Source organism: Phyllopteryx taeniolatus, chromosome 5, assembly GCF_024500385.1.
Source record: "Phyllopteryx taeniolatus isolate TA_2022b chromosome 5, UOR_Ptae_1.2, whole genome shotgun sequence".
Classification (NCBI taxonomy): domain Eukaryota; kingdom Metazoa; phylum Chordata; class Actinopteri; order Syngnathiformes; family Syngnathidae; genus Phyllopteryx; species Phyllopteryx taeniolatus.
In genome coordinates this window covers 22,119,883-22,145,614 of record NC_084506.1, presented here as the reverse complement: position 1 = coordinate 22,145,614, position 25,732 = coordinate 22,119,883, and the positions used below count along the sequence as shown (strand labels likewise).

Sequence of the window (25,732 nt, the reverse complement as noted above, 5' to 3'; positions counted from 1 at the left end):
GCATTGAAGTCCACCAGCAGAACAATGGAGTCACCGGTGGGAGCGCTCTCCAACACCCCCTCCCAGGACTCCAAAAAGGGTGGGTACTCTGAACTGCTGTTTGGTGCATAGGCACAAACAACAGTCAGGACCCGTCCCCCCACCCGAAGGCGGAGGGAGGCTACCCTCTCATCCACCGGGGTGAATCCCAACGTACAGGTGCCGAGCCGGGGGGCAATAAGTATACCCACACCTGCTCGGCCCCTCTCACCGTGGGGAACTCCAGGGTGGAAGAGTTTCCAACCCCTCTCAAAAGGACTGGTACCAGAGCCCAAGCCGTGTGTGGAGGTGAGCCCGGCTATATCTAGTCGGAACCTCTCGACCTCACACACCAGCTCAGGCTCCTTCCATGCCAGAGAGGTGACATTCCACATCCCTAGAGCCAGTTTCTGTAGCCAGGGATCAGATCGCCAAGGTCCCCGCCTTCGGCCACCGCCCAGCTCACACTGCACCCGAACCCTATGGCACCTCCCACAGATGGTGAGCCCACGGGAAGGGGGACCCACGGTACCCTGTCATGCTGTGACCGGCCGGGCCCCATGGGTGCATGCCCGGCCACCAGGCGCTCCCCTTCAAGCCCCACGTCCAGGCCTGGCTCCAGAGGGGGCCCCTGGTGACCCTCGTCTGGGAACGGGAAACCTATATCCATTTATTTTGTTCGTCATAGGGGTTTTTAGAGCCGGGCTTTGTCTGCCATGGGTGTTTGCCTACCGTGAAGCCCCAGACAACTTAGCTCCTAGGATCACTGGGACACACAAACCCCTCCATCACAATAAGGCTCAAGGAGGGGACAAATTAAGGTATTTGCTTTTTGTTCCCTGTGGAAGGTGCTTGCAAAGCGCTGGCAAATAGGAAAGTAGTATTTGGCATCAAGAAAGTTTGTTGAAGTGATGCATCTCGACTGTTCTATGATCTTTGAATGTCGGGGAGGAGCTAAGTTTAGCCGGGGTTGTTACGGAGAATCTTCGCCATGTGCATGTTTTTGCTCTGCTTCGTGGCTATTAAAAATCTCACGCAAACAAACAAACACTGTTGAAATTCAAGTTTAAAATTTTACTAAACTCTTTTGGTCCCATAGTTTGTGGTATATTTGTTTTTGGTTTTTTTTATAAACATTTTGGGCGGGGGTCAATTACTCCTGGTTTTTCACTATTCGCGGTTGGCCAACGAATAGCTCTGGTTTACTGTAAGTAGTACTTCACCTTATTAGGTCGTCCCACATTAATCGTTGTTGTTGTAATTTTTTTTTATTTCTTCAGCTCCTGGTCAAGCCCCTAGAATCATAAGTAAAAAGTTCAAGGGCAAGGCGGTAAACGTCGCCTGGGAACACGTGGAGACACTGGCAAACGAGGCACCAGTGGACGGTTACAAAGTGAGTGCACAAATTTATGAAATTGGCTTGAGTTGACTTTTGCCGACTTTAGCACGTGTGCTTTGTGTGCAGGTGCTGTACAGGCCACAGGGTCAATCTACAGGCACGCTGTACATGACCAAATGGCGGCACATTGAACTCCCCCTCTTTGAAAACGAGACCTACGTGGTGGAGGTCCGAGCGTATACGGAGGGCGGCGACGGAGCTGTGTCACATATCTTCATTATGGGTAATGCAACTAGAACCTATTTTGGTTTCTTAAGTGAGAGCTGAACATAGCAATCTTACATACACAGGACTTTGCTGATATTATGTGTTCACTGCTGGCCAAACATTTGCACATTAAATTATAAAAGGTTCAAAGTTGGCAGCAGGCTATAATTTGTCACAGTGAGATAGTTCCCATAGGCCAGAATGGGAATGTCACTCCAGATTTCAGAGCACAAGGCTCAGATATGAAATTTTACACGACGTAACGAAAGCCCTGACTCCTGACTCTCAATTTCTTCTGATACTAATAATTGGACTCGCCAAAAAATGGCTTAATCACATGCAATTGATCTTGATTAGAGGAGGAATTCACTCCTGTGGTGCTGTTATCGTCTGATCTAGATGCACCTGACAGACAATTTGCTCACTTGACAAATGCAGGACAGTAGAGTGATTAAGCATAATGCAGCAGAAAATAGCATAGTTTAGTGCAAAAAGTAACGTAACATAGCATCATGTAGCATTGTATAATGTGATATAACGTAGTTAAACGAAACATGAGGTAACATAGCGCAACGTACGATAACAATGTCACGTAAAACAACACAATGTAAGACATTGTAACGTAATGAAACATAACGTATAATTGAATGGAATGTAACGCACGCAACATAATACAACAAAGTGCCATAAGATGTCATAATATAACAGAGCATAGCACAGCGTAATATAGCGTAACATAACATAACATAATGTAACATATCGTAACATAACGTTACCTAACAGAACGTAACGCAGCAGAATATAACGTAATCTTACATAACTGAACATAAAGTAAAATAATGTGACAAGTCGCAATGTAACATAAGATAATGCAATGTACAGTAACATAGAAAGACAGAACATAATGCAAAATAATGTAACTTAACTATTGTAATATTAGTAGTATTTGCAGAGTATTGCACAAGATAATACGGTACCACAGCATAAAATAATGTAACATAATGCATAACATAAGGTAACTCAAACCAGTGTAACAAGTTACAGTATATTACATAACAGAACTAAATGTAAGAAAGAGAGATAACATAATGTAACTCTTACAATAACATACCGCACCACAGTACAGTATAACATAATGTGACCAAAATGCGACCAAATAAATATCATGTAAATATAATGTAACTTGAGGGAACAGAATATATAACATGACATAAAGTAAGATAACTTAGCACTACAGAAAATATGACATAATGTAATGCAGCATAATATACTGTAAGGTGAACCTACCTACATAAAGTAGCATAAAGGAACATAACATAATAACGCAGCACATAATAACGTAGCATAACTTGGTAACATGCTGTAACAAAGTCGTTAGGTAACGCAACTAAATCGATGCAAACTTCCCACAAAATCACACAAATAATAACATACAGTATTAATGGAACATGTTATTACAGTGGAATGTTATGTCGTCAAAGTAACATTTGCGCATGTGTGTCTCACAGGAGGAAGTATCATGGCCACCCAGCCTCTCAGCACACTCGGCCTTCTCCTGGTGGCCGTTCTCTGCCTGAACCTCTGAATGTAGCACCATCTTTCTCTTCGCCTCCACGTGAAGAACACTATTTTACGGTTGACCACCTAGATGGACTTTTGGGACTCTTTTCACAATTGTTCGGTTCCTCTCATTCCAACTCTTCCCCCTTCCGGAAGATTCTTGTGGGAATAGATGGAAACACACGGAAATGGGCATCCCTTATTTATCCATAAAAAGCCTCTTTGGAGGAGTATCAAAGGAGCTCTGTCAACTTTTTCGAAATATGCCTTATGTAAATGTCTGCACTAATCTTTCACAATAACTTCTTTCAAAACACATCAGTTTTGGGATTTTCTTTTTATACAAACGAAATACAGGAAGTCCTCGAGTTACGACGTACTCGACCTACGACGTTTCGACTTTACGACGCCCGTGCCTCGTCCGCCATTTTGTCCCAGCACCATAGTGTTTCTGCTTAGCAAGTGCATAGTGCTTGTCTGTGTTTGAGCGCCGGGAGTATCTTTGCCTTTTTCGCCCTCCTTTTTTCACACTCTCAGCAGTAATGGTAAGTACAGCATCTTATTTTTTTAATTTTAATGTATTTTAGTTTCTTTATACGAAGTGTTAACCTTTCCTGCTACGGTCACCTGACCGTGGTCGGGAGACGCAGGGGAGACGCCTTCTCCAGGGCCGAGGTTGTCCTCCTCGGGGTTAACTCCCTTCTCTCGTTGCACAGCTGAGCTGGGTGGCGGCAACAATAAAGGCACGAAGCACCGATTTGCTGCTTTAATGACTTTATTAGCTCCTCTGCACATTCGACGTCAACGGGTCCTCCGCTAATCGCTACTCTTCCCCGGTCGCCGTCACTACACTTGCCACTGTACACACTCGCACCTGCGCGCACTCCTTCCTCCTTCGCAGTCCCGTCTCACTCACACACACTGAGCTTGCTGTCACAATCACATGGGACAATACCCGTAACAGAAGTATTTTGAGGTAAATTTCGACTTTAACGGTGAAATCCGACTTACGCGGAAATTCGGGTTACGTCGCCAGCGTAGGAACGGAACTCGTTTGTAAATCGAGGACTTCCTGTAATCCACACTGCATCCCATAGTTTGGAGCTCAACAATCATCTGTGAAGGATAAGTGCACGCGTTTACGAGTATCTCTATACTGTACGTCTTTCTTTACCTGCACTTCAGTTCCATTTTAGCGTTTGTTTTCATACTAAAAGTGAAGTACAGCCTCTGTTAAGTGGATACAGTTAAAGCAAAGCTCAACCTGCCCAACCATTGCTTAACCTCATTGAAAAAAAAGACCCCACATGGTCAAGTCAATACAGTATTTCCTAATGTAATGGCCAGGGATGCAGAGAGTACCAGGCTTCTTTTAGAGGTTAGGCATTCACTAAAAAGAGGGTTTTAATTGTACACATTAACTTTTAGAAAAGCAGTGTATATATTTTTAATCATATTCAAATAATGATACTGAATTCAAACGATATTTATTAGATTAAATACAACTCCAATTCCAATGAAGTTTGGACGTTGTGTTAAACATAAATGAAAACAGAATACCATGATTTGCAACAATCATGTTCAACCATTCTGCACGTGTTACAACAGTGTGGCTTCGTAGTAAAAGAGTGCGGGTACTAGACTGGACTGCCTGTCTCCCATTGAAAATGTGTGGCGCATTATGAAGCGTAAAATACGACATCGGAGAATCCGGACTGTTGAATAGCTGAAGCTGCATATCAAGCAAGAATGGGAAAGAATTCCATCTACAAAGCTTCAAAAATTAGTGTCCTCCGTTCCCAAACGTTTATTGAATGTTGTTAAAAGGAAAGGTGATGTAACACAGTGGTAAACATGACCCTGTCCCAGCTTTTTTGGAACGTGTTGCAGCCATAAAATTCTAGGTTTATGATTATTTGCTAAAAACAATCAAGTTTATCAGTTTGAACATTAAATATCTTGTCTTTGTAGTGTATTCAATTAAACATAGGTTGAACATGATTTGTAAATCATTGTATTCTGTTTTTATTTATGTTTAACACAACGTCCCAACATTATTGGAATTGGGGTTGGATATGTAATATATTATTTAGTTTTCCCCCAATCCCATTTAGCAGCTTTTTCTGGGAAGCTCCTTCTTCAGCTTTACAGATGCCACTTCCGCTCTGCAGGCGGTGTGTGTGTTGCACATTTTCATAGGAACAGTAATTACGTTTATTTGGGGTGCGACGTTTGTTTAATCAAATGGACTAATTGAGGCTTAGAATGGAGGCTACTGTTTGAGGAAATATGGTACTTAAATCCTTTGTGTTTACTATTTTTATCAGTTGTATGCTGCCAACTTTTGGGGGAACCATTTTGGACAGAGTGCATTAATGGTTAGTATGTCTGCCTCACAGTTCTGAGGTTCTGGGTTTGAATCTCCGCTCTGGCCTTCCTGTGTGGAGTTTGCATTTTCTCCACATCTCCTTAGGTGTGAATGTGAATGTGAATGCTTGTTTGTCCACAGTACACCACTCACAAAAGGTTAAGGGTATTCAGTTTTCGGGTGAAAGGTCAGCATGAACCTAAAATGCCCTATCACGTTTACAGGTGAAGTTAATTTGACCTTCTCTAAATTTTTAAACGAACACGTCCAGCAAACAGGAGATGAACAGCAAAGATAATTTTTCCCCCAAAGACTTCTATTTCTTTGCTTTCTGTGACTCGTCCAGTCTCTCTTTTGCAAATTGCTGTTGACACTGCGTGTCACTCGAAGCTCAGTGGCCACGGCTAGATCCTATTGATCAATTGTTTGGTGTTTTTCTTTTTAATCTCATGATGTCAAAATGTGAAGACCATAACGAAGAAGGACTGTTTGAATACAAATTCTAATTGAACCGAGAAATATATTGGCCAATTCATGGATCAAATGCCTATTGTGAATTTTTCCATTCAGTTCCTTGATTGAGAACAGCAAGCTGTGCAAAACGTACTGAAACATTAAACAGCTGGTCGTGTATTTAAAAGTATAGAGAAGGTCGAATGAAGTTCACTTGTCAAGATTATAGTACATTTTAGGTTCATTCTGAAATTTCGCCCGAAATCCCAATTATTTCTAAATTTTTGTGACTAGTGTCTGTGATTTGCTGGCAACCTCTCACCCAAAGTCAGTTGGAATAGTTTGCAGTGCACCCAGCACCCAAATAAGCACAAATGCTATAAAAAGGCAATGGCACCATCCTGGGCAGTGGGGAGCATTTATTTGAGTTGCGGGGTTATTTATTCAAGTGGACGACAAACCCAGTGACTAATTGAGGTACAGTTTCCATTGAAGTTGAAGCTACTATTTGAGGTAATACGGTACTTTTATCAATTGTATGCTGGCAGCTTTCACGGGAACAATTTGGGTTGAATGGGCTCCCGGTGCACAAATTAAGGCATTTTTCTTCAATTTGTACTTCCTGTAGGTGTAACGACCATCTACTTTTTGTCTTTCAAGTGTACTTAGGGCCGCAGAAAACGCTCTAATCTTCGGACGGCAGCAATGATTCAGCTAAAATGTACGCGGGTGAACAAAGCACACCACAGAAGTTTATGAACTTAGTACTCAGACATGAGCAGAGGAGGCCCTCAACATGCTGACACTGCCAGACTAACTGTTTGCTGTAACATTACCAACTGGGGAAGCACAAAAGCAGATGCTTGGATTGAAAGTGAGAGAGGACGTTATTATCAACACAGGAAAAGTCATCTTCTGTCCTGGCATGTGACTCTGAGTGACTTTAATTTATGATGCTCAATGCTTAGAAGGTTTTGTTTTGGATGAGAGCCACTTTTTTCACAGGCTGCATTGTCACAGATTAGCAGTTTTAATAACTTAGATGGATTTAACTGAGTATCTGTATAGCTCCTCATTCATTTGTGTTGTTTGTTCATGAGTCAACTGGATTGAATGATTTGTTGACATTGAAGCATATGCAAAAATGCTGACAATATATCCATGCTTGTTGGCTTGAGCTATTTTTGCTTTGGCTGGATCATAAAAAATGTGTCGGAATCGGTTGGTGTTTTTTTTTTTTTGAAGTGAAGTTTCCATCATGCAGTCCAGTACAGTTCGGTTTGCCACGGTACGCTTCAGATTGGTGTAATCCAACCAATCTCTGTGGCCCAATCGGTGGACAACAACGTCTCTAGCTTTTCCCTACACAGGCAAACTGTTTCGTACTGATCCAAAAAGGCCTGATATTTTGGGACATTTAGAATGAAAACATCAATAATGTGTACCCAACTGAACCCAGAGGAAGCTTCGGCTATATCATGAAAAAAAATATCAGAATCAGTTTGTGTGTTTTTTTTTTTATTAAATGTAAATTTTCCACCAAGCCTTACAGTTCGGATCAGAGCGCCATGGTACAGTTCAGATTGGAAAGCGTGGTAATACGCGGAATGGAGATAACTGCGACATTTACGTAAATAGTGTGACAAAAAACAACCCAACCAACAAATGCAACAAACGACGTAAGATCATGTTTCATAATACGTAATATATATTAAAAACAACAAAGAACTGAATTTAAGTGAACTGAACATACCTTTAGTGATAAGTGGAAACAGGGCTGTAGCTTTGTGCGCAAGAGTCATTGTTTTTAGTTAGTGACACTGGTGCCAACTTAGCACTTATCTCATTTATACGTGGCAACGTTTTTTTCCCCATAACAGGACAACATGCCTAGCTCTTCTTACTACCATGTTTTATTGTTACGAAACAGACAATAATGCTCATTATTTTCCCCAAACATTATCCATGTCGTGTGTCCATTTACAACTTTTTCTTTTTTCTTTTTACAATTTTAACTTCCCTCAATCGAAGGATGAAAATGCAGCATTTAGATTAGATGGCGGCCATTCTTTCGATGTTGTGACCATCCACCGCAAAGTGCTTCTCCCAGTTTCCCCCTTCCATGCAACACATGAGTGCAAATGGTTGCCAAATGCAATGCATGATTGCCTTGAAAGTTAGTGACATTTTTTTTTCTTTCAAAACTGTGGCGCTCACATTCTAACGTGAATGAGAGATACATTCCATCCTGCGTGGCATCCCTTTTCCAGCTATACCTAATCTGTGCTTTCGTTGCTTGTCATGAACGGTTTGGGAGTGTTTTTTTTTTTGTTTTTGTTTTTTTTCTAGAAGCATCTAAAGCTTAGTTGCCACACGTATGGGATCAAACTGGAACTGCTCGTTGGCTGAACAAGAAACAATAAAAGTGTAGTCAACTATTGTATTGTTTATTTTGGGATCAATTATTGGTTACACATATGAGAAGTGGGGATTTTGAATGACATGACTTGACCCAAGTGCCACTTAAGTCACCAAATTTAGGACTTGAGACTTGCTTGTCTAAAACATATGACTCTGCTTGACTTTGATTTGAACTACATGACGTAACAAGCCTTTTTATAATTGAAAATGTACATTTCCAAAATAGTGTGCCTTTTGTTTTTAGAGCTCCAAAGATTATTATATCTCTATTAAAGGATTATGTTTTTGATACATTCGGGGGAAAAGAATGGCAACATGCAAGGTTTGCAACTGAGATTCTAGAGAGACAAGAAACACACCTGACTTCATCCTTTACTATAAAACCAACAAAGACAGGTAAGCTACGCTATCTCCTGCCGAGTCAACCACCCTCCCGTCATGAAGCCGCTGCAGTGTGGCACGTCAAGTAAAAAGACACACCAGCAATGGTGTGACAAAGTATGACTTCGGTTTTATTATGGTATTCTGAAAAAGCAGTCTCGTATTTCATTTTACTCACTTTATTTTATCATTAACAGACAGAGGTCACGTTGCACCCATACTTGACGGTCTTCTTCATCTCTTATTTTTTGTCTTATCAACTGTTGTAGTCCTCTTACATTGTGCACCCTAGAGTTCAGACTCAGACTCTACATAACTGGCATGACTAGCGTTACAGGCTACATTCAGAGAAATGTGTGGCAAGACTGTTACGCTATGTTATTCAAGAACAAACAAAGAAAACACACACATTTGATTAAAATATAACACATTTTCACTGTGTGTGTATATATATTGTTTAAAATCCACTTCCATCATTAATTAGTCTTGTCTAAACTTCCTCACCAGGCCGTCCACTTCAAGTAGTCCATCCGCACTGCAGATGTCGTGCAGCTGATGGTGCAGCTTTGAAATGACTCCTTGTTGAGTTTGCCAGAAAAAAAAATATATTTCCTTATGTTTTTTCCCATCACCAATAAGCTTTGCTGCCTTTGGATCTATGGGATATTGTGTCATTGCAATTAAAGAAAAAAAAATAGGAGAAATGTGCGTGGATGATGATGATGTTGCGATTATGTATGAAATAAGAATTGTAATTCATTTAGGATAAAGTAATAAGACGGGAGCAACGTTTGCATTACTTCCGGTTTATCATAAGTTTAATTTAATTGTTAAAAATCAAACTAATGTCTGGAAAAGGGCACCACGTCAAATTTTTCAAGTTTAACTTTAGGCGAAATGACGACAAACCTTTTTAAATCAGTCTCATGATCTGTAGGTTGCTACACTCTACGACATTTTGAGTCCTAGGTTACAGAAGTTTACTTAAATTTAGAACACACAAAATATGACCACGAGTGGAATTTTACGATATATTTAATGAAACACACAACTACAACTACAAACTACAGCAAGAAAATAACACTAAGGGTAAACGAAAGAGAAAATAAGGTGTACGAAAATGGAAATTAGGACATCGTGTGTGGTCGCTGGGCTAAACTAAATGAGCGTGTGAGCGTTTAATGCGTTGAGTCAGAGCGAGAGAAGGCAAAAGTTGGGTTTTTGTATGAAGCTCGTAATTTCCCCACAATTATTGCGCACTGATGTTGTACATCATAGTAAGGATTGCAGTGTCGACTCACGAACGCTGATCAGCTGGTCTTCGGGGTGGTCTTCAGAAACAGAAACAGGTTTGGTTGAAGTAAAACCAGATGCACAAAAATAAAAAGAAGTAGGAAAGGAAAGTTGTTGTCCCATTTGGGATGCGCTCATAACTTCCCTGCCGGTTGACCCGCTGCCGAGCCGAGCTCTGGCCCTAAGAGGCGTGCGGGATCCGTCCGGGATGTCAGCAGTTGCTCGTTGAGGCCCCACCGACCCATCGTGGCTAGGTAAAGCGATCGGAGCCGCATTGTCGACTTCTTCGATCAAAACCCGCCGCAACCAAGCTGGCGGCGGGTGTTCGCGCACGTGGTGGCACCCGGAGGTGCCCGAGGACAAAAGGGGAACAAAAGAAGGGGGAGGGGTGGCCGGAGGCTTCCAGCACAGAAGGAAAAAGAAGCCTCAACTCAACTCAGCTCAACTCTACTCTGACTCCACTGAGAAAGGTGTGAGTTTAGAGTTAAATACCCCAACATTTCGTACCGTTTGATTTCAAATCATGAACAGCTTTCGAAATCATGCAGAGGACCTGTCAAAGTGGGAATGGGGACACAGACGCCAAGGCATACATTTGGAATATTTCTACAGAGTTTGCAAGATATAAAAACGGACATTTTATCTTCTGTTAACAAACATCAGAGGCACGTCCACAAGTTCTGGCGCTTGCAGTTCCTCTCAACGGCAGTGGGTGGAGCCTCACACGCATCGGTGGATATTAACCACATAGTTTTCCCCAACCATTTGGTCCGGGAAGGGGTCTTTTGAAGACAGGAATCAACTGCTAATTAGGTTATGGTCCACTTGACGTACACCAGGCCCTGTCCTAGTCGCCGTCTCACAGCAGGCCAGCGTGGAGGAGTGGGGGTTCTCAGGTGTCGCGAGTCTCTGTGACGCCTCAAAGTTGCGGTGTGCATGTCCGCTTCAATGATTATACACCAAACAGATCCAAAGGATTTTAAGCTGCATTTCATCAATCTGTCAAAATGTCCACACCGTCTTAAGCAAAAACATCTGCTGGACTTTAGTGTCCTATTAGGTGTCCAGCAGATGAAAAGATTGATGATAGCACTTTAACTCATGCATCAAGTTTAACCGGATAATGCAACACATTACTCTGAATGTATTAAGAATGCAATGTAATGAATTAAGAGTGGTTATTCATTACAAAGAATACAAAACCTAAAATATCTTAAATGAACACACTTTGAACTTTGAAAATGTATTCACTTAAATGTAAAAGAAAAAAATGTGACTACTGTACTTCATATTTCCATATGATATAAGTCACAGGGAGACATTTGCAGATTGTCATTTTCTTTGAAAGTGTACGCTTCTCCTTCTTTAGACAACAACAAAACACGCTGTCAAAAGAGTGCACGCCACATTAGAAGGAGATGCCAGACACCTGAAATGTAAGCACACATCCTAAAAAAGTCTAAAATATGCCATACAGTGTCAGTCAGTGAAGACTAATAACAATTCACAACCATAATAATGCATGGATGGGACTGGCCAATGGAGACAGTCTTTCTGTACGTATTGTGCAGCAGAATTCACCAACCGTTGGATTGTTGGCCCACTAATAGGGACCGGGAGCTCAAATGGAACAGCAGTGAAAATAAATGAGAGGTAGATATTTTGAGAGGCTCGCCCAAACCGCATAGATAATAATTTTAAACCATGTCACAAACTCATTTTTCACCTGTTATGCATAAATCAGTAGAAAAAAAGTGAATTTTGATGACATGGGATCTTTCAATCTACACTTACCCAGTCAGTAAAAACTGAGCACTTTTATCTTTGTATCTGTCTATCTATTGGTCACTTTCGCTTCACTACACTGAGTTTGACGATATTCAAATGAAGTAATGTTAATGACATTTATAAAACAAAACAATATATAAGTGTAAATATTTTGACAAAAAAGGGAGGGGGGGGGGGGGGTCATAGTTCAAATGAGAAGCAGCGGAGGGTGAAAGGTGAGTCAGCGCAACGACGTCACGAATCTCCCGCCTCGGAGTCGGCTGAGCTGGACTGCGAACGCTTTCGAACCTTCTAATGTGTCCAAACTTCGTCCCGAGTGGAAGCACTGTGACAAACTACAAAGTCTATGCGCCACACTTTGCCGACAAAACCACTAAGGGTCGAACCCGGAAGTAAGGATGGAACCGCAAACGAAAAGGGACACAACGACCCGGGCAAATTGTCAGCGGGGAAGCGGGCAGCCCCAAGCCGACGAGAAGGACTCTCGGGCTGGGTGCGTGGGCCAGCTGCTCGCGCTGACCGGCGCCCTGGAGGAGAGAAGAGTGACTTGGGCACAGCGAGCTCAGCTGTTGAGGCTGGAAGAGGCTGTGAAGCAGCCGGGTGATCAGCTCTGGAGGCTCCACCAGTGTTTAGTGCACATGGACAGCATTGCACTCCAGCTCTTTGACTACTACCAGGTAAATTCGCATCACCATGTGTAATTCCAGAATTGGTGGACAAGTTAGGCACCCAAAAAAAGCAGTACACTTTTTCTGAGATAATTTATTTGTCATTCATTTTTATAGTTTGCTATGTTTGGTACCCTGTTCAGGCACCTGAAAAACATACATTTAAAAAAATAAAGTATTGATAATATATATAATAAAGTATTGATGAATAAATATTTGAAGAAAAAAAGTTTGCTTGTGCCTGAACACTAATTTAATTGTAGTGTTCCTCTCATTACAGTAACAGGGTTGCAAATCAATGCTAATGTTAGAATTTTTGCTGAAGCGCATTACTAGCTTTGTTAGTTACTATGCTAACTGGTCAAGAACAAACTTCGCAGTACAATTTAAAATATATATATATATGTATATATGTTTTTCTGACAATGAGTAACAGGTAGGGGTTAGGTGACTCCCGTTTTTTTTCAAGTCGAGTCAACGTCGACTACTCGCTGAAGACGTGCTTGATATTTTTTCAGTACTGTAATTTAAAAAAAATCATAGGAGGAGTGAGTGATTTGTATACAATTTACAACGGACAGCGCATACATCTAATTTATGTCGAATATACACGTTACAACATCGATGTGGGTTGGGTGAATGCTCGTGTCAGGCACTGGTATTTCCGGCCAGAGAAAAAAAAGTTCTATATCGCTCTGTGCTTGCCGTGGGGACAGCCAGGTAACGTTCGCACAACTCGGCCAAATAGAAAAACCTGTCCTCATGTAGAGCCCAACACAGCAGCCAGTTGAATGCTGGGAATCTGCGGTATTTGGAAATAATCACAGATGTCTTCGTGTGCAATGGGATAAATCCCACATCTCCACCAAATTGATAGTGTGGGCCGAAAGGGTTCTTCAATATCCTGCTGGAGCGTGACTGTTTTTCCCTTGACTGCGTCTCCCTCACTTACCAAACCTGGCATTCAGAAATAGAAGACAATTTAATTGAATTAAGGCGTCCTCGTTAACCCAAAAAGATTTGATGAGACGAGTCGACATCATGCTTTAAATGTCTTTGTTGAGATGTGAAGTTGACAAATCGACTAGTCTGTAACAGGTTTGAGTGACTGTTGAAAACCCAGGATCACTCATGGGCAGAGCAATTACTGTAATTTCTTGTATATAATGCGCACCCATGTATAATACAAACCCCCAAAGTTGATCTCAAAATTCTGGAAAACCCTTGTGCCAATGTATAATGCATTTTTACAATGCATAATTTTGCTTCTACCCATTTGATCAAAACATGAAGTATTATCTTTTGTTTTTTCAAATAATTATTCTGAATTATTCTGCACTTTATTTGAACACCTAATGCATTTTTTATTTACTTGCTCTTATTTTGAAATTCACAGCCCTACTTTTATTGAGTAAATTAGAAAACACACAGTTGTGTTCATGTTTGATAACACAGGCAGAATTTGTAAAATGGGTACAATTCTTAAAAGAAAACATGAAGAACCAGGCAAAACACATTTAATGTTATTTTAATGGCATTCAAATTAAACGGTAAAGCATTTCAGAAAAGCATTATTAAACAAAACATAACCATAGAGAAATTAGTCAGTCATATTAAAAAAACAAAAACAATATTTCACAAACATCTTCCATTTCAGGGTTATGGAGGCCACTGTGGTCTTAGGAACCTTAAGTGCAGCAGAAATTTTTTTTAACCTTGGGCAGATCTGTGCTTTGCCACAATTCTGTTTCTGAGCTCTTCAGGCAGTTCCTTTTACCTTGATTCACATTTGCTCTGACATGCACTGTGAGCTATAAGGTGTTATATAGACAGGTGTGTGGCTTTCCTAATCAAGTCCAATTAGTATAATCAAACACAGCTGGACTCAAATGAAGGTGTAGAACCATCTTAAGGATCATCAGAAGAAATGGACAGCACCCGAGTTAAATATGAGTGTCACAGCAAGGGGTCTGAATACTTATGGCTGTATGATATTTCTGTTTTTCTTTTTTAATAAATCAGCAATAATTTCAACATTTACTTTTTTTCTGTCAATATGGGGTACTGTGTGTACATTAATGAGGAAATAAATGAACTTAAATGATTTTAGCAAATGGCTGCAATATAACAAAGAGTGAAAAATTTAAGGGGGTCTGAAAACTTTCCGTACCTACTGTAAACCTTTTTTATAACCACTAGGTGGCGGTGGCATATTACAATGAAAGTGTACACCTTTCTCATAACCTCTAGGTGGCGGTGGAATTTTGGAATGAAGGTGTGCAGCTTTTTCATAACCTCTAGATGGCGGCATAAATTTATAAAACATGAAAGTTTTTTTCCATTTGCCCCTATATCCATGTATAATGCGCACTATTGACGTTTCACAATTTTTTGGGAAAGAAATGCGCATTATAAACGAGAAATGACAGTAGCTTGATGGTGTCATGTCTGGTGAATAGTCACATTACTCACTTTTTTCTTCTTCTCTTCCTCTCAATGGCTAAAAACCTTTTAGTAACAGGGTTGCGTGTTTGTTGACACAACGTCAGAGCATGATTACTTCTATTTAATATATATGTGAGAAAACAAATTGCTTCAACCATTACAAGAAAGACATCAACAAAACCATACCAAAAAAGCTGGTTTATTTTATTGGTTAAATTTGATATGGCAGTTGGTCATCATGCCCTCCAATTCTGGAATGACACTTCTGTACAATATTGTAACATTTCGTCTTCCAGCAGAGGGATATGACCACCAACATGGCAGCATCACAGCAAGTCAAGGCAGCACAGGTATTTCTTTTATGTATGCTACACTGGACATACAGTTAGGTACACTTGCAGAGTCTAAAGGAGCTCAAATATAAAACATTCTTCTTCAACAAAGATCATAATGCTAGCTTTTGATAGACACTGTCATTTCAAAAGTTGTTTATTGTTAAGCTTTATTTTAACATGTGGACCGTCTCGCTCATATATTGATAAAAGGTATTAAAAAAATAAACTTGAAACATTCCAGAAACCCATCTCACAATTATGAGTGATAATCCATAAAAAAAATATTGTTTTAAGTAACTTGTCTCAAATTTGATTTGCATTTAATTTTAATTGAATGTATTCCTAATTATCCTCACAAATGACACTTAATCATTAACTACTTGTAGAACAAAAATTCCATTTATAATAAAAAAAAAATTACATTTTAAAATCTTTGTAAATAATTTTGTTGAATTTATTATTATATTTTTATTTATATTATTCTGACTATGTATTAGTACAATCAGCAAAAACAATTGTTTTAATATATAAAGAATACAAGGTCTTAAATTTGACCAAAGTAAATAGAAAATAATTCCACAGAAACAGTAAACAACTTTTTTTTTTTTTTGTATTTTAACATCACTTTTTTGGAACTTAACTCTTAATGGTCACACTTAATAAATGAGAGGTGTTAAAAGTGACTAAAGTGGCCTTAAAGAAGTCTTAAACGCTGCTTTCCTTAACTTGTACACAACCGGTATTGATGTAAAAGTGTATAAATTTCCTGTGTCGATTGTATGGGCGTACCTCATAAAATTGCTTGTAAGTGTATGTAGTTCATATGTATTTATGTAATTTCTGTTATGTTGCTGTTTAGAATGAGTTCCTTGTTCACATCATGAATGTTAACCCACTTCCCGCGGTTGTTTATTCGAGGGATTTTGAGCCTTTTAAATCTTTCAGCGTCTTAATGTGCTAGACTAGGTGCCTTTTCATTCCATTTTTGACTGCTGACTTAGCTCAGGCTAAATGTTGACTTTGAAAATTAAGTCTCCATGTCCTAACCAAACTAGTGGCATCCAACCAAATTTATGTGAGATGAGTTTGGGGGATGTTTTTTTTTCTCAGCAGATCGTATTGGAAGGTCTGGATAGAGTTACTTTTTTTGTCTGCAAAAATGAGTATCGTGTCATATTACCCATTGCAATGTGGTCTTTGATGTTCTGGATTTTTCAATTGTAAATACAGTATATGCATGTGGACTCTTGATTAATCTTATGTTGAGAAAATGTTCCAAGTGGTGCATCAATCTACTTACCCAAGCAATATTAAATTGTCCAGCACATTAGTTTATAATCATGTTCATCTGCAACCAAAGAGTTCCCGTTTGATAAATTATGTATTCCACCCAAATCTCAGATTAACCGAATAATTGTTGCAGATCTACTCAAGTGTTTTGACTTCTGACTAAATCGTGATTAAAGAGCTAGTTTGTGTGATTTTTCATAATCCATTTTGTCAAAGCAGAAGGCTGTTTTATTGTAATTGGCTTTAAAACTCCAGAGACTGCGCACAATCGGTTTATTGGCATTATATTGAGACAACAGATCTTTGTGTCATGGCTGGATCATTTGAAATATATTTTTAATGCTAGTATGAGTGTGTTTTCCCATTCCTAATACCCTCAAAATTACTACGTTGGCATCTGTAACATGGAGCCTTTGTCAATGAAAGTTTGAAGAGCAGTTGAACAAAGCGCATTGTCGATCCCTTGGCCCATGACGTCCGAAGTCCGATTCTCATTTTCCCTACCAGACAAATTTGACCTGATAGTCTTCCAACTATCAATGATTATTTGTGTGTCAAACCAAGAATAGTGTTGATTTTGCGGCATTATCCAAAGATTAAACCAAAACATGTTTGTTCTGACCTGTTATACTAGGTGTAGTTTTCAACACATTTTGACCAAACCACTGGGAATGATTTCCCACCGTCAAAGCAAGAACCCTGTCGATTTTACGAAAGAGCTTGAATCTCTACATATCTAATTTTCAATTTCTCCCCAGGAAAATTTTACCTGATAAAGATCAAACGAGAAGGGATTATGTGTCAAGCCAAAAATCCTTTAGACTTTTCAGCATATCGAACAGAAGATGGCCGAGGTTGAACCAAACCACCAAGTATGATTTTCACCATGTCAAAGCAAAACCCTATTGATTTTTACAGAATAGACAACATAAAATAGTTGGGGAAGTACATGTTGGAGGTTGTACTTTTGCTCCTTTGTCTCTAATTCTCTCTTTTTCCCAGGCAAATTTGACCTGATAATCTTCAAACTATAAGGGATTATGTGTGTCAAACTAAGAATCCTATTAATATATACAGTATACATTAAAAATAAACCTGAAGTGACTTATTTGCAGCAGTTTACAGTTGAGTGTTGGTATTTAGTTGCTACCAACAATCAGCTGTTGCACGCTGGGAATTTGGTGTCCTGCTATTTGATGTGCCTGGAAATTCTTCCGCACCGGTTCTGCTCTGTTTGTCATTTCACTGGGAATTTGCATCTCAGCTGTTTATCCTTCAAGCGTGAGTGGGGCCGCCCCGGCTCACTATTTCCTATGTCCTTTCCAATTCAACTGACACATGCACACATCGAGTCCTTAAAGCCAACTTGAGCCTACATTATTGCACAATGTCATATTATTTATGGACAAATTCGACTTGGATGAGCCACACCTCTTTAGCGGCTTGTTTAACCTCCCATTGCCCCCATTTTCGTAGACATTGGTTTGGCAGATGATGTATTATTCCGGAGCGCGTGGCTCTCTCTGACTAATAATGCATTATGCTGACATCAGCATCATTGTGAGGTTTTTACAGTCAAATACTTCTATGTAGGTTTGCGAACAGTGTGTTGGTGTTGGCTTTTGCCCCGTTAAGCCACGTTGCTCTGTTGTTTTAGGCAGAGGTGTGAAAAATGAAATGTTCCAAGACCTCCATGGTCGTAGCAAGAGGCGTTCTGGGTAATTTGGTCACTAAATTGACCTTTTCGTAAATGTGCAGTATGTTGGATGTTGTCAAGGTTTACACTCTTGTTAACCAGGTGTCAAACTGTCTTACTATGATGAGATGATTTTGAGCTGTTCCTTTACATCTTATACACTCCCCTCTAAAAGAGAGAACAATGAGACCTACTTAAATTAGGGTTAGGGATGTATGTCTTTGAAGGTGCATAAACATGTTCCTGACTGGATCTTGTCAACTACGCAAAGATTGCCCTTTCTGTTCTCAACTGGGTAGCCAAAATGCACCCATACTGGTAATTTCAGAGTTATAAGTTGTACTAGCCATGTTTCTAGAAGCATTAGCATTAGCGGTGTCCACAGTTTTGCTCGCTTCGATCAGTTGACCGTCACTGGGAAAAGTAGTCACGACATGCAGTTGGAGGAGGCTTGCTGAAGAGATTTATCTTCAATATAGGCTTACATTTTTTTAATTAACTTATAAAATGGATGGATGGATAAAGTACTACTACTACTACCACCAGTGTTGTACTTGAACTAGTTCATATTCTGTGCGAATGTGAACGGAATTTAGTTCATTTCTGCTTAATGAACGTAATTGAGAACTCTCTCATTCTGGCAACAAAGAACAGTTTTTGAATGAAAGCTAATTTTCATTAAAAAGTGCCAGGTTTTGTGAGGGACTTCCAGGAAAAACTCGTCTGAACACACTATATATGAGCCTGCTTATGTTGGCGGGTAAATGCTGTATTTGGCAACCGATTAAGCACGGCCACTGCCGCCATTCATGGCAGGCACATCGCGGCTGCGTTAAACGCGAGGTGCGTTCAAGGACACTACGTAAATGGGAGAGAATGTTTTCTTCGGTGGTTCTTTTGCAATACAGTACATCATTGTAAAAATTGATTACTAGGAAAATCATTATTTGTATCAGAATGCTTTAGTTAAAAATGTACAATCACACTGTCATGACATTGAATTTTTTTTTTTGTAATGTAAGAAAAGATAAAATAAAACATTTTGTTAATATAGTCAGCCAGAGCTGAGAGAAATGCAAAGATAACAATGTCCTTTCACCATTCATCGTGTCCTGTCATACTGTGTTGTGTGTTTTTGTTTGCACATTAAGGATAAAAGTCCTGTTTTTCTTTTAATTCCTCATTTTAAAAAACACCATTCAAGCAGTACGTTTTGCTGATGTTTTTGAGATTGTATAGTGAAAGCAACAATAGGAAAATGAAATGCGAGTATTTTAAGGGGAATGTTGACAGCAGCATATTGAGGGAAAAAAACAAAAGAACTGTGAACTAGTTGATTATTGGAATGGTGAAGTTAGGTCAAAATTTTTGGAACGGTGAACTGAACTTTGAACTAGATCGTGTAGAAAATGAACTTTCCCAACACCGACTACTACTACTATGACTACTACTAATACTATTAATAAAAAATTAGGTTTGGTATCACTGTGAGCTCATATGACTCTATCTGGAGTGGAGGCACAAACTCTGGGAAAGAGGCGTGTCGCAGTTCTGCATTTGAGAGGCATCATAGATTTGTGTCTTAGATTATCACAATTTTGATAAAATTATGTTAAATGGGTGCTTTGGATGAATAAAAGTTGGGAAACATTGATTTAGAAGATAGCACCTTTTGTTTTGACCAACCAGTTTTGTCTGTGATTTTTTTGTTGTTGTTGTTGTATGTGGAAAATCAATCATAGCCATTGCACAATTATTGACCATAGCCAGTCCAAACATTTAGAATGTCCTGAAGAAGAAATAAACCACTTCTTAACTAGGAACGGAAGGTCAAACTGGTAGTTCGAGGAAAAGAACAGCAGTTGATGAGCACTGTAAAGAAAGACCCCAAAACAAATGTGGTTTGTGATATCAGCAACAACTTCCAGAGGGCAAGAGTGATAAGGTCATAAACATGTCAACATGATCCAAAAATGTTATCTCTTTCTTCAAATTTGAAGATATTTTTCTTTATCGAGTCACTGTTTTATTTGAGCCAATGAGGACCTATGTACAGGTTCATAAACAAATAGTCGGATGCATTTCTAGTATTTTGTTTGAATAATTTGAAATGCAGCTTGTGTTTTTGCAACTAGGAGTTTGTTTTTATTGGTGTATCTGTTTTTCCTCTTTACATGTTTGTGTGCAAGCTTTTTTTTTTTTGCCTCCAGAATGTACTGTATGTTTAATAAATTAAGAAAGTTTGTGTCAGTAGACTTTAGAGTTTAGAAGTTTGGAAATACTGATGTTTGCGATGAATGCTGGTCAGATTTTACATGGTGGCATCATAGTAATTTTCTTGGCTGTATAAGCCTGTTTTTATTTTTAATTTTTTTTGCATGGTCCGACTCTGTACTGTCGACCCAATTTCAAGACCGACCTGATCAGATTGTGCATACTCTATGAATTTCATATCAAACTTCAATAGGCTGTGGCAATGTAGGCTCTGGGGGGCACTACTGAGTGTATTTAGAGAATTGTGCCTTGGCCCCCTAAATTTTCCAAATATTCGCCAGGATAGAAGATCCTGCAAAATTTTGTGATTTTTTTTTTTTTTTTTTTTTTTCTTCTGTTTGTTAAAGCTTGTAAGGGGGATTTATTTGGCCAAAAAATAAATAAATAAATAAAAAAGCTTAAAAAAAGCGGTTTTAAGAGGACTAATTATGAGCCTTGCTGGTTTCCCGAACAAGGTTTGTAGTCAGCAGATGTGTTCTAAAACTACAGGTCAGGCATATCTCAGATGCAGGAAGCGCTTAGTGACTGTAGCAATTCATCATCTCAGTGACCTCAGATAGGGATGTCTTAGCTTGGTTAGTCTTGTTTGCTTCTCAAGCTTGATGCACTTACCAGGTTGTTTTATGGAGCGCTGGCATATACTTGTTTTAATACTCTCAGCTTGCACTGGCTCCCCCAGATTCAACTCAACTCGGCAACTAATTCAGAGAGCTTTCATGCAATACAGTCAATAGCACCTCCGTCTGCCTGGGGAATGATGACATGGCTTGTTCTGAAGTTGATTCATCAACTAAATAAGTGGGAAATAATGAAGACGGTCAGCTCTGGTATTCCCATTTGATTCCATCACTGGGTGGGTGGCGAGGCGTTAATCATTGGCGTGACGCCTTTTGAATTTACAAAGACCATCTAATCTCCATGCAGGCCAGCACAGTCTGAGGTTTCTAGATTGATCAGGCCGCGCTGCACATTGGTATGTCGGTAAAAAAAGAATCACTTTCGACCTTAGTGTAGGTGCAGTGTTATCAAAGCTAGTGTGTATGAACATTCCTCTGCACCTGCTGGATTAAGTGCTGCCTCTCCTCTTGTTGAGATTAAGGCTTAATTACGTGTGGACAGAGGCTACCATGTAATAAGAGAGAGAATTGTCTAGCGGGAGACCGGCACGGTACATTAGGGGGTGTTGAGGAGGGTGATAAGCCCGTGTAATAAGCCAGGTGCATCTGGGGGTATTGGCAAACACTCGCGTAGCAGAACCTGCCAAAACACGAAATCACAACATGCCTTAACTCTCCGAGTCCTTTCTCGCATTTCATCCGGATGGTCGGCCTTCTCTTGTGTTCCGCCTTTTGTTTTGATGAGAAATAAAAAAACAGTCTTTCTGAAATGGCGTACGAATTCTGCTAAGTACTTGGCAAGTCAATGCATTGAGACATTTAGGTCAGGTGAGGGAGGGATGTGGATTAAACCCCAACTCGTTCGGTATATAATTTGAGATAGAATTTTGATGGTGTGCATCTCTTCAAATGTCATTAAGATACAGTATCTCACAAAAAGTGAATACACCCCTCACATTTTTGTAAATATTTTATCATATCTTTTCATGGGACAACACTGAAAAAAATGACACTTAGCTACAATGTGAAGTAGTCAGTGTACAACTTGTATGACCCACCAAATAATGAAAATGGCTTATTGGGCCCAATTTGGACATTTTCACTTAGGGGTGTAGTCGCATTTGTTGCCAGAGTTTTAAACCTTAAAGGCTGAGCGTTAAGTTATTTTGAGGGAACAGTAAATTTACACTGTTATACAAGCTGCACACTGCCTATTTCGTATTACATTTTAAATTACACCTTACATTTTTCTTCAGTTTTGGCCTGTGGGTCAATATTCGGCATAGGTCCTTGAGACTTTTTCATGCATCCTATTATGATAGGTAGCATGTTGATCGGTCAAACTAGTGCTGATAGTCTAATTTTTCTTTATTTTCCAGGAATGAGGTTTGGGTAGGTTGTGTTGGGGACCCCTAAAATACATAATTTTAATCAACAATTAACTAGCTTGCGTGGCGGTGTAAGAATGTGGTCAAGCGTCACAAGAAGGCTTACTGCCCTACTTATATTTTTTATTTGATTGATTTATATCTATAGCCTACATGAGGTTTTCAAACATATTTACTGAAATTATGACTTTAATACTGTGTTAGCTTAGGTTGTCGAGTAATAGACATGCTGTAAACAATAGCGATGTCTAATCTAGTATGACCATAGTATGCAATCTTTTGAAGTCTATAGCGCTGCTTTAGCTATTATTCATTCACACTTGTTGAGGCCAGGCCAGAAAAGTGTGATTTCAGAGGGCAATATGTCGTCATTTCCTGCTAACTGCTCCCAGCCATGTTGTTGCACGTTTTTGTGTGATTGTTTGTTTGACTGACAGAGGGACAGATGTATTGGATTGCAGAACAGTCAATGGTGTTTAGTCAGCTTGTTGAGGTCACAGTACCAGTGTTGGTGGCGAGACCTCAATCTGTCTTTGGCACTACAGATTGGATCAGGCTTTCACACATCATATATTTGTTATTAAACTTACATTTAATGAGATTAAGAGTTAGTGGAGCAAAGTGTATGTGTAGGATGGAGGCAGACTTGAATTTGGTGTATACTGTACTCAGAGGTGGGTAGGAACACACTACATTTACTCCGTTACATTTAATCAAGTAACATTTTGGATACATTGTACTTGTCAGAGTAGTTTTAATTGGAACATACTTTTTATTTTTACTTGAGTATTTATGTTAAGAAGAAACGCTACTTTTACTCCGTTACAATAATCTACACGCCGCTCTCTACATTCATTTATCAATAATTGCGTGCAATCTATTTTTAGACTTTCGTTTGCGACTTCCTATTCTGGCGCCGTTGCTCCAATTCATCAAGATTACCACAGTGATGTTTGACTCAAGTTCACCGATCAAACGACACAAGAAAGTCACATGTCCACACACAAAGTCTTCTTTTGGGCTTCGCGGGCCAATCAAAGTGAGTTGTGACAGCCGCTCATGACTCGTGTTTACATTAAAGACTACGAAAAACAACATCTTTTTCATGCAGTGTAATTTTGTCACTGCCCATACTTGGATAGTTCAGCCCACTTCTAACTTGCGAAAACACATTTTGGAAAGTTGCAGATGTTTTGGCTGTGCATATGGCAACATTAGCACTATTTTATGGTCACAAGTAACTGTTAAACATGCATCTTCTGGTTTACGTTCTGTTCTGTTCTCTCTCGCTTTAACACGCACACATCAAAAACCCTGGTGAGCAAACAGCTTCTTCATTCAGTCATTTTTGTGGATAAAGCAAATAATGTTTCTGTAAGGCCCTATGCATGTTTTGTTGTTTTTTCCACTTAAAAATTTAAATGGTTGCAGGTGTGTGTGTGTGGACTCCCATTTGAACATGAGTTTGAATGTGATCTGTTATTTCTTAACACAGCCACGGAGCCAAGGAGCAATTAAAACAGAACATCTCTTTTGCAATGGCGACGTGGCCAAGAAGGCAACAAGTTAAATGGATGTTTGTTTGTATGTGCCCTGCGTCCAAGTCAATCACATTCAAGTTTATTTCAGTTGTTTATTTTCACCTCCACTCTCAAAAAGATAAATCAGTTGAGTTGTACAAATTCTAGGTGACATTGATGGTGGAAAAAGGTTCAAAATTATTTATCTTTGTCAAAATTCTTTGATAACACAAAAAGCTGGCATTTGAACAGCCATTGCAGCCTTGTTCCTGTTTTTATAATCTGCCTGGTGAGCGTACACCGTTGCGTATTGTGCTGTTTAACAAGTAGAAACAATATAGTGTAAGACCATTTCTTGGAGCTGAATTTGCCTTAACCTATTTTACAAAGACTTTATTTAATAAAGATTGTATTTATGTTTTAGATTAAGTGATATTGTTCAGCAATATCTGCATTTGCACATTCATATTTTAGTTATTTTTATTTTATTTGACATTTATACTCTGATTTTAAAAATAAATCAGAAGTTACTCACGAGTTACTCAGTACTTGAGTCGTTTTTTCACTGAGTATTTTCTTACTCTTAAGTAATTATTTGGAGAACGTTTTACTTTTATTTGAGTCATATTATTCTCAAATAACTGTACTTGAGTACAATATTTGGCTGACTGTACTCCCACTGTACTCCCACTCTCCCCCTGCAGTCTGCTCAGAATTTATGAGGTGTAATAATGACAGTTGTCCAGCAGAGGGCAGGAAAGCCACACCGTGGATAACACACGCTACCTCTTTCACAAAGGGGTTGCAAGATGGTAATGGCGTGGAGGATCATACAAAAACTACACCTTACTCTGCATGTCAAAAAATAATTTGAGTAATTTTTTTCTTAAGTTATGAAGCATTAAATATGTTCTCCCCGTGTGTGTATTTACTCCAGTTACTCACACATTCCAAAATATACATATCAGGTTAATAGAAGACTAAATTGTCTATGGACGTGAATGTGAGTATAAATGGTTGTTTGTCTTTCTGTCCTTCTAATTGACTGACGGCCGTTCCAGGGTGTACCTTGACTTGCTTAAAGTCAGCTGAGATAGACTCAGGCTCACCTGCGACCGTAATGACGATAAGCGGCATATAACTGTCAGACAAGTATAAAATGTTGTTAACCACCATATAATAAAACTGTTCAAGACTAAAACACTAACAAAAACTACTCTCCATTTGATGACACCTTTGGCAATAATGCTACACATATATATATATATATAAAAGTAATAAGGGAGCTGCAATCATCCAGAACATGCATGTTAATAAACCTCAATTGGAAATTTCTTTGCTCATATACTGAACAATAAAATGCCAAGCTTAGTCATTACCATTTTATTTGTTTTGCTCTTATTTTCTTACAGCCCCACTCTCCCTTTTCTCTCGGCCAGACAATTTTATAATCATGGCTGCTTCCCTTGGGCCTTGTTAAGTGCAAACTGTGGTGGTCAGCATCCTCTTGTAGCGTTTAATAACCTTTGGCTGCTTTGGGGGTGATAGAAACGCAAACTCTCTACTTTCACATTTATAAAAGATACATCTTTTCAACATGAACGTGCACAT

The 25,732-nt window shown here is 39.3% G+C and overlaps 2 protein-coding genes across 6 annotated transcripts in view; both read left to right on the top strand.

The window, feature by feature from the left end:
• cntn1a (contactin 1a) overlaps positions 1 to 8,443 on the top strand; it is an 81,742-nt gene extending 73,299 nt beyond the window's left edge. For all 3 annotated transcript variants that reach the window (XM_061773761.1, XM_061773759.1, XM_061773760.1), the window contains 3 exons: positions 1,299 to 1,411; positions 1,484 to 1,640; positions 3,133 to 8,443. In XM_061773761.1, the coding sequence (XP_061629745.1) occupies positions 1,299 to 1,411; positions 1,484 to 1,640; positions 3,133 to 3,209 (347 nt within the window). In that variant the 3' untranslated portion in view covers positions 3,210 to 8,443. The remainder of the gene's footprint in view (positions 1 to 1,298; positions 1,412 to 1,483; positions 1,641 to 3,132) is intronic.
• Positions 8,444 to 12,102: 3,659 nt separating this feature from the next.
• The window catches only part of LOC133478295 (PDZ domain-containing RING finger protein 4-like), a 172,086-nt gene continuing 158,456 nt past the window's right edge, over positions 12,103 to 25,732 (top strand). For all 3 annotated transcript variants that reach the window (XM_061774192.1, XM_061774191.1, XM_061774190.1), the window contains exons 1-2: positions 12,103 to 12,565; positions 15,298 to 15,351. In XM_061774192.1, the coding sequence (XP_061630176.1) occupies positions 12,287 to 12,565; positions 15,298 to 15,351 (333 nt within the window). In that variant the 5' untranslated portion in view covers positions 12,103 to 12,286. The remainder of the gene's footprint in view (positions 12,566 to 15,297; positions 15,352 to 25,732) is intronic.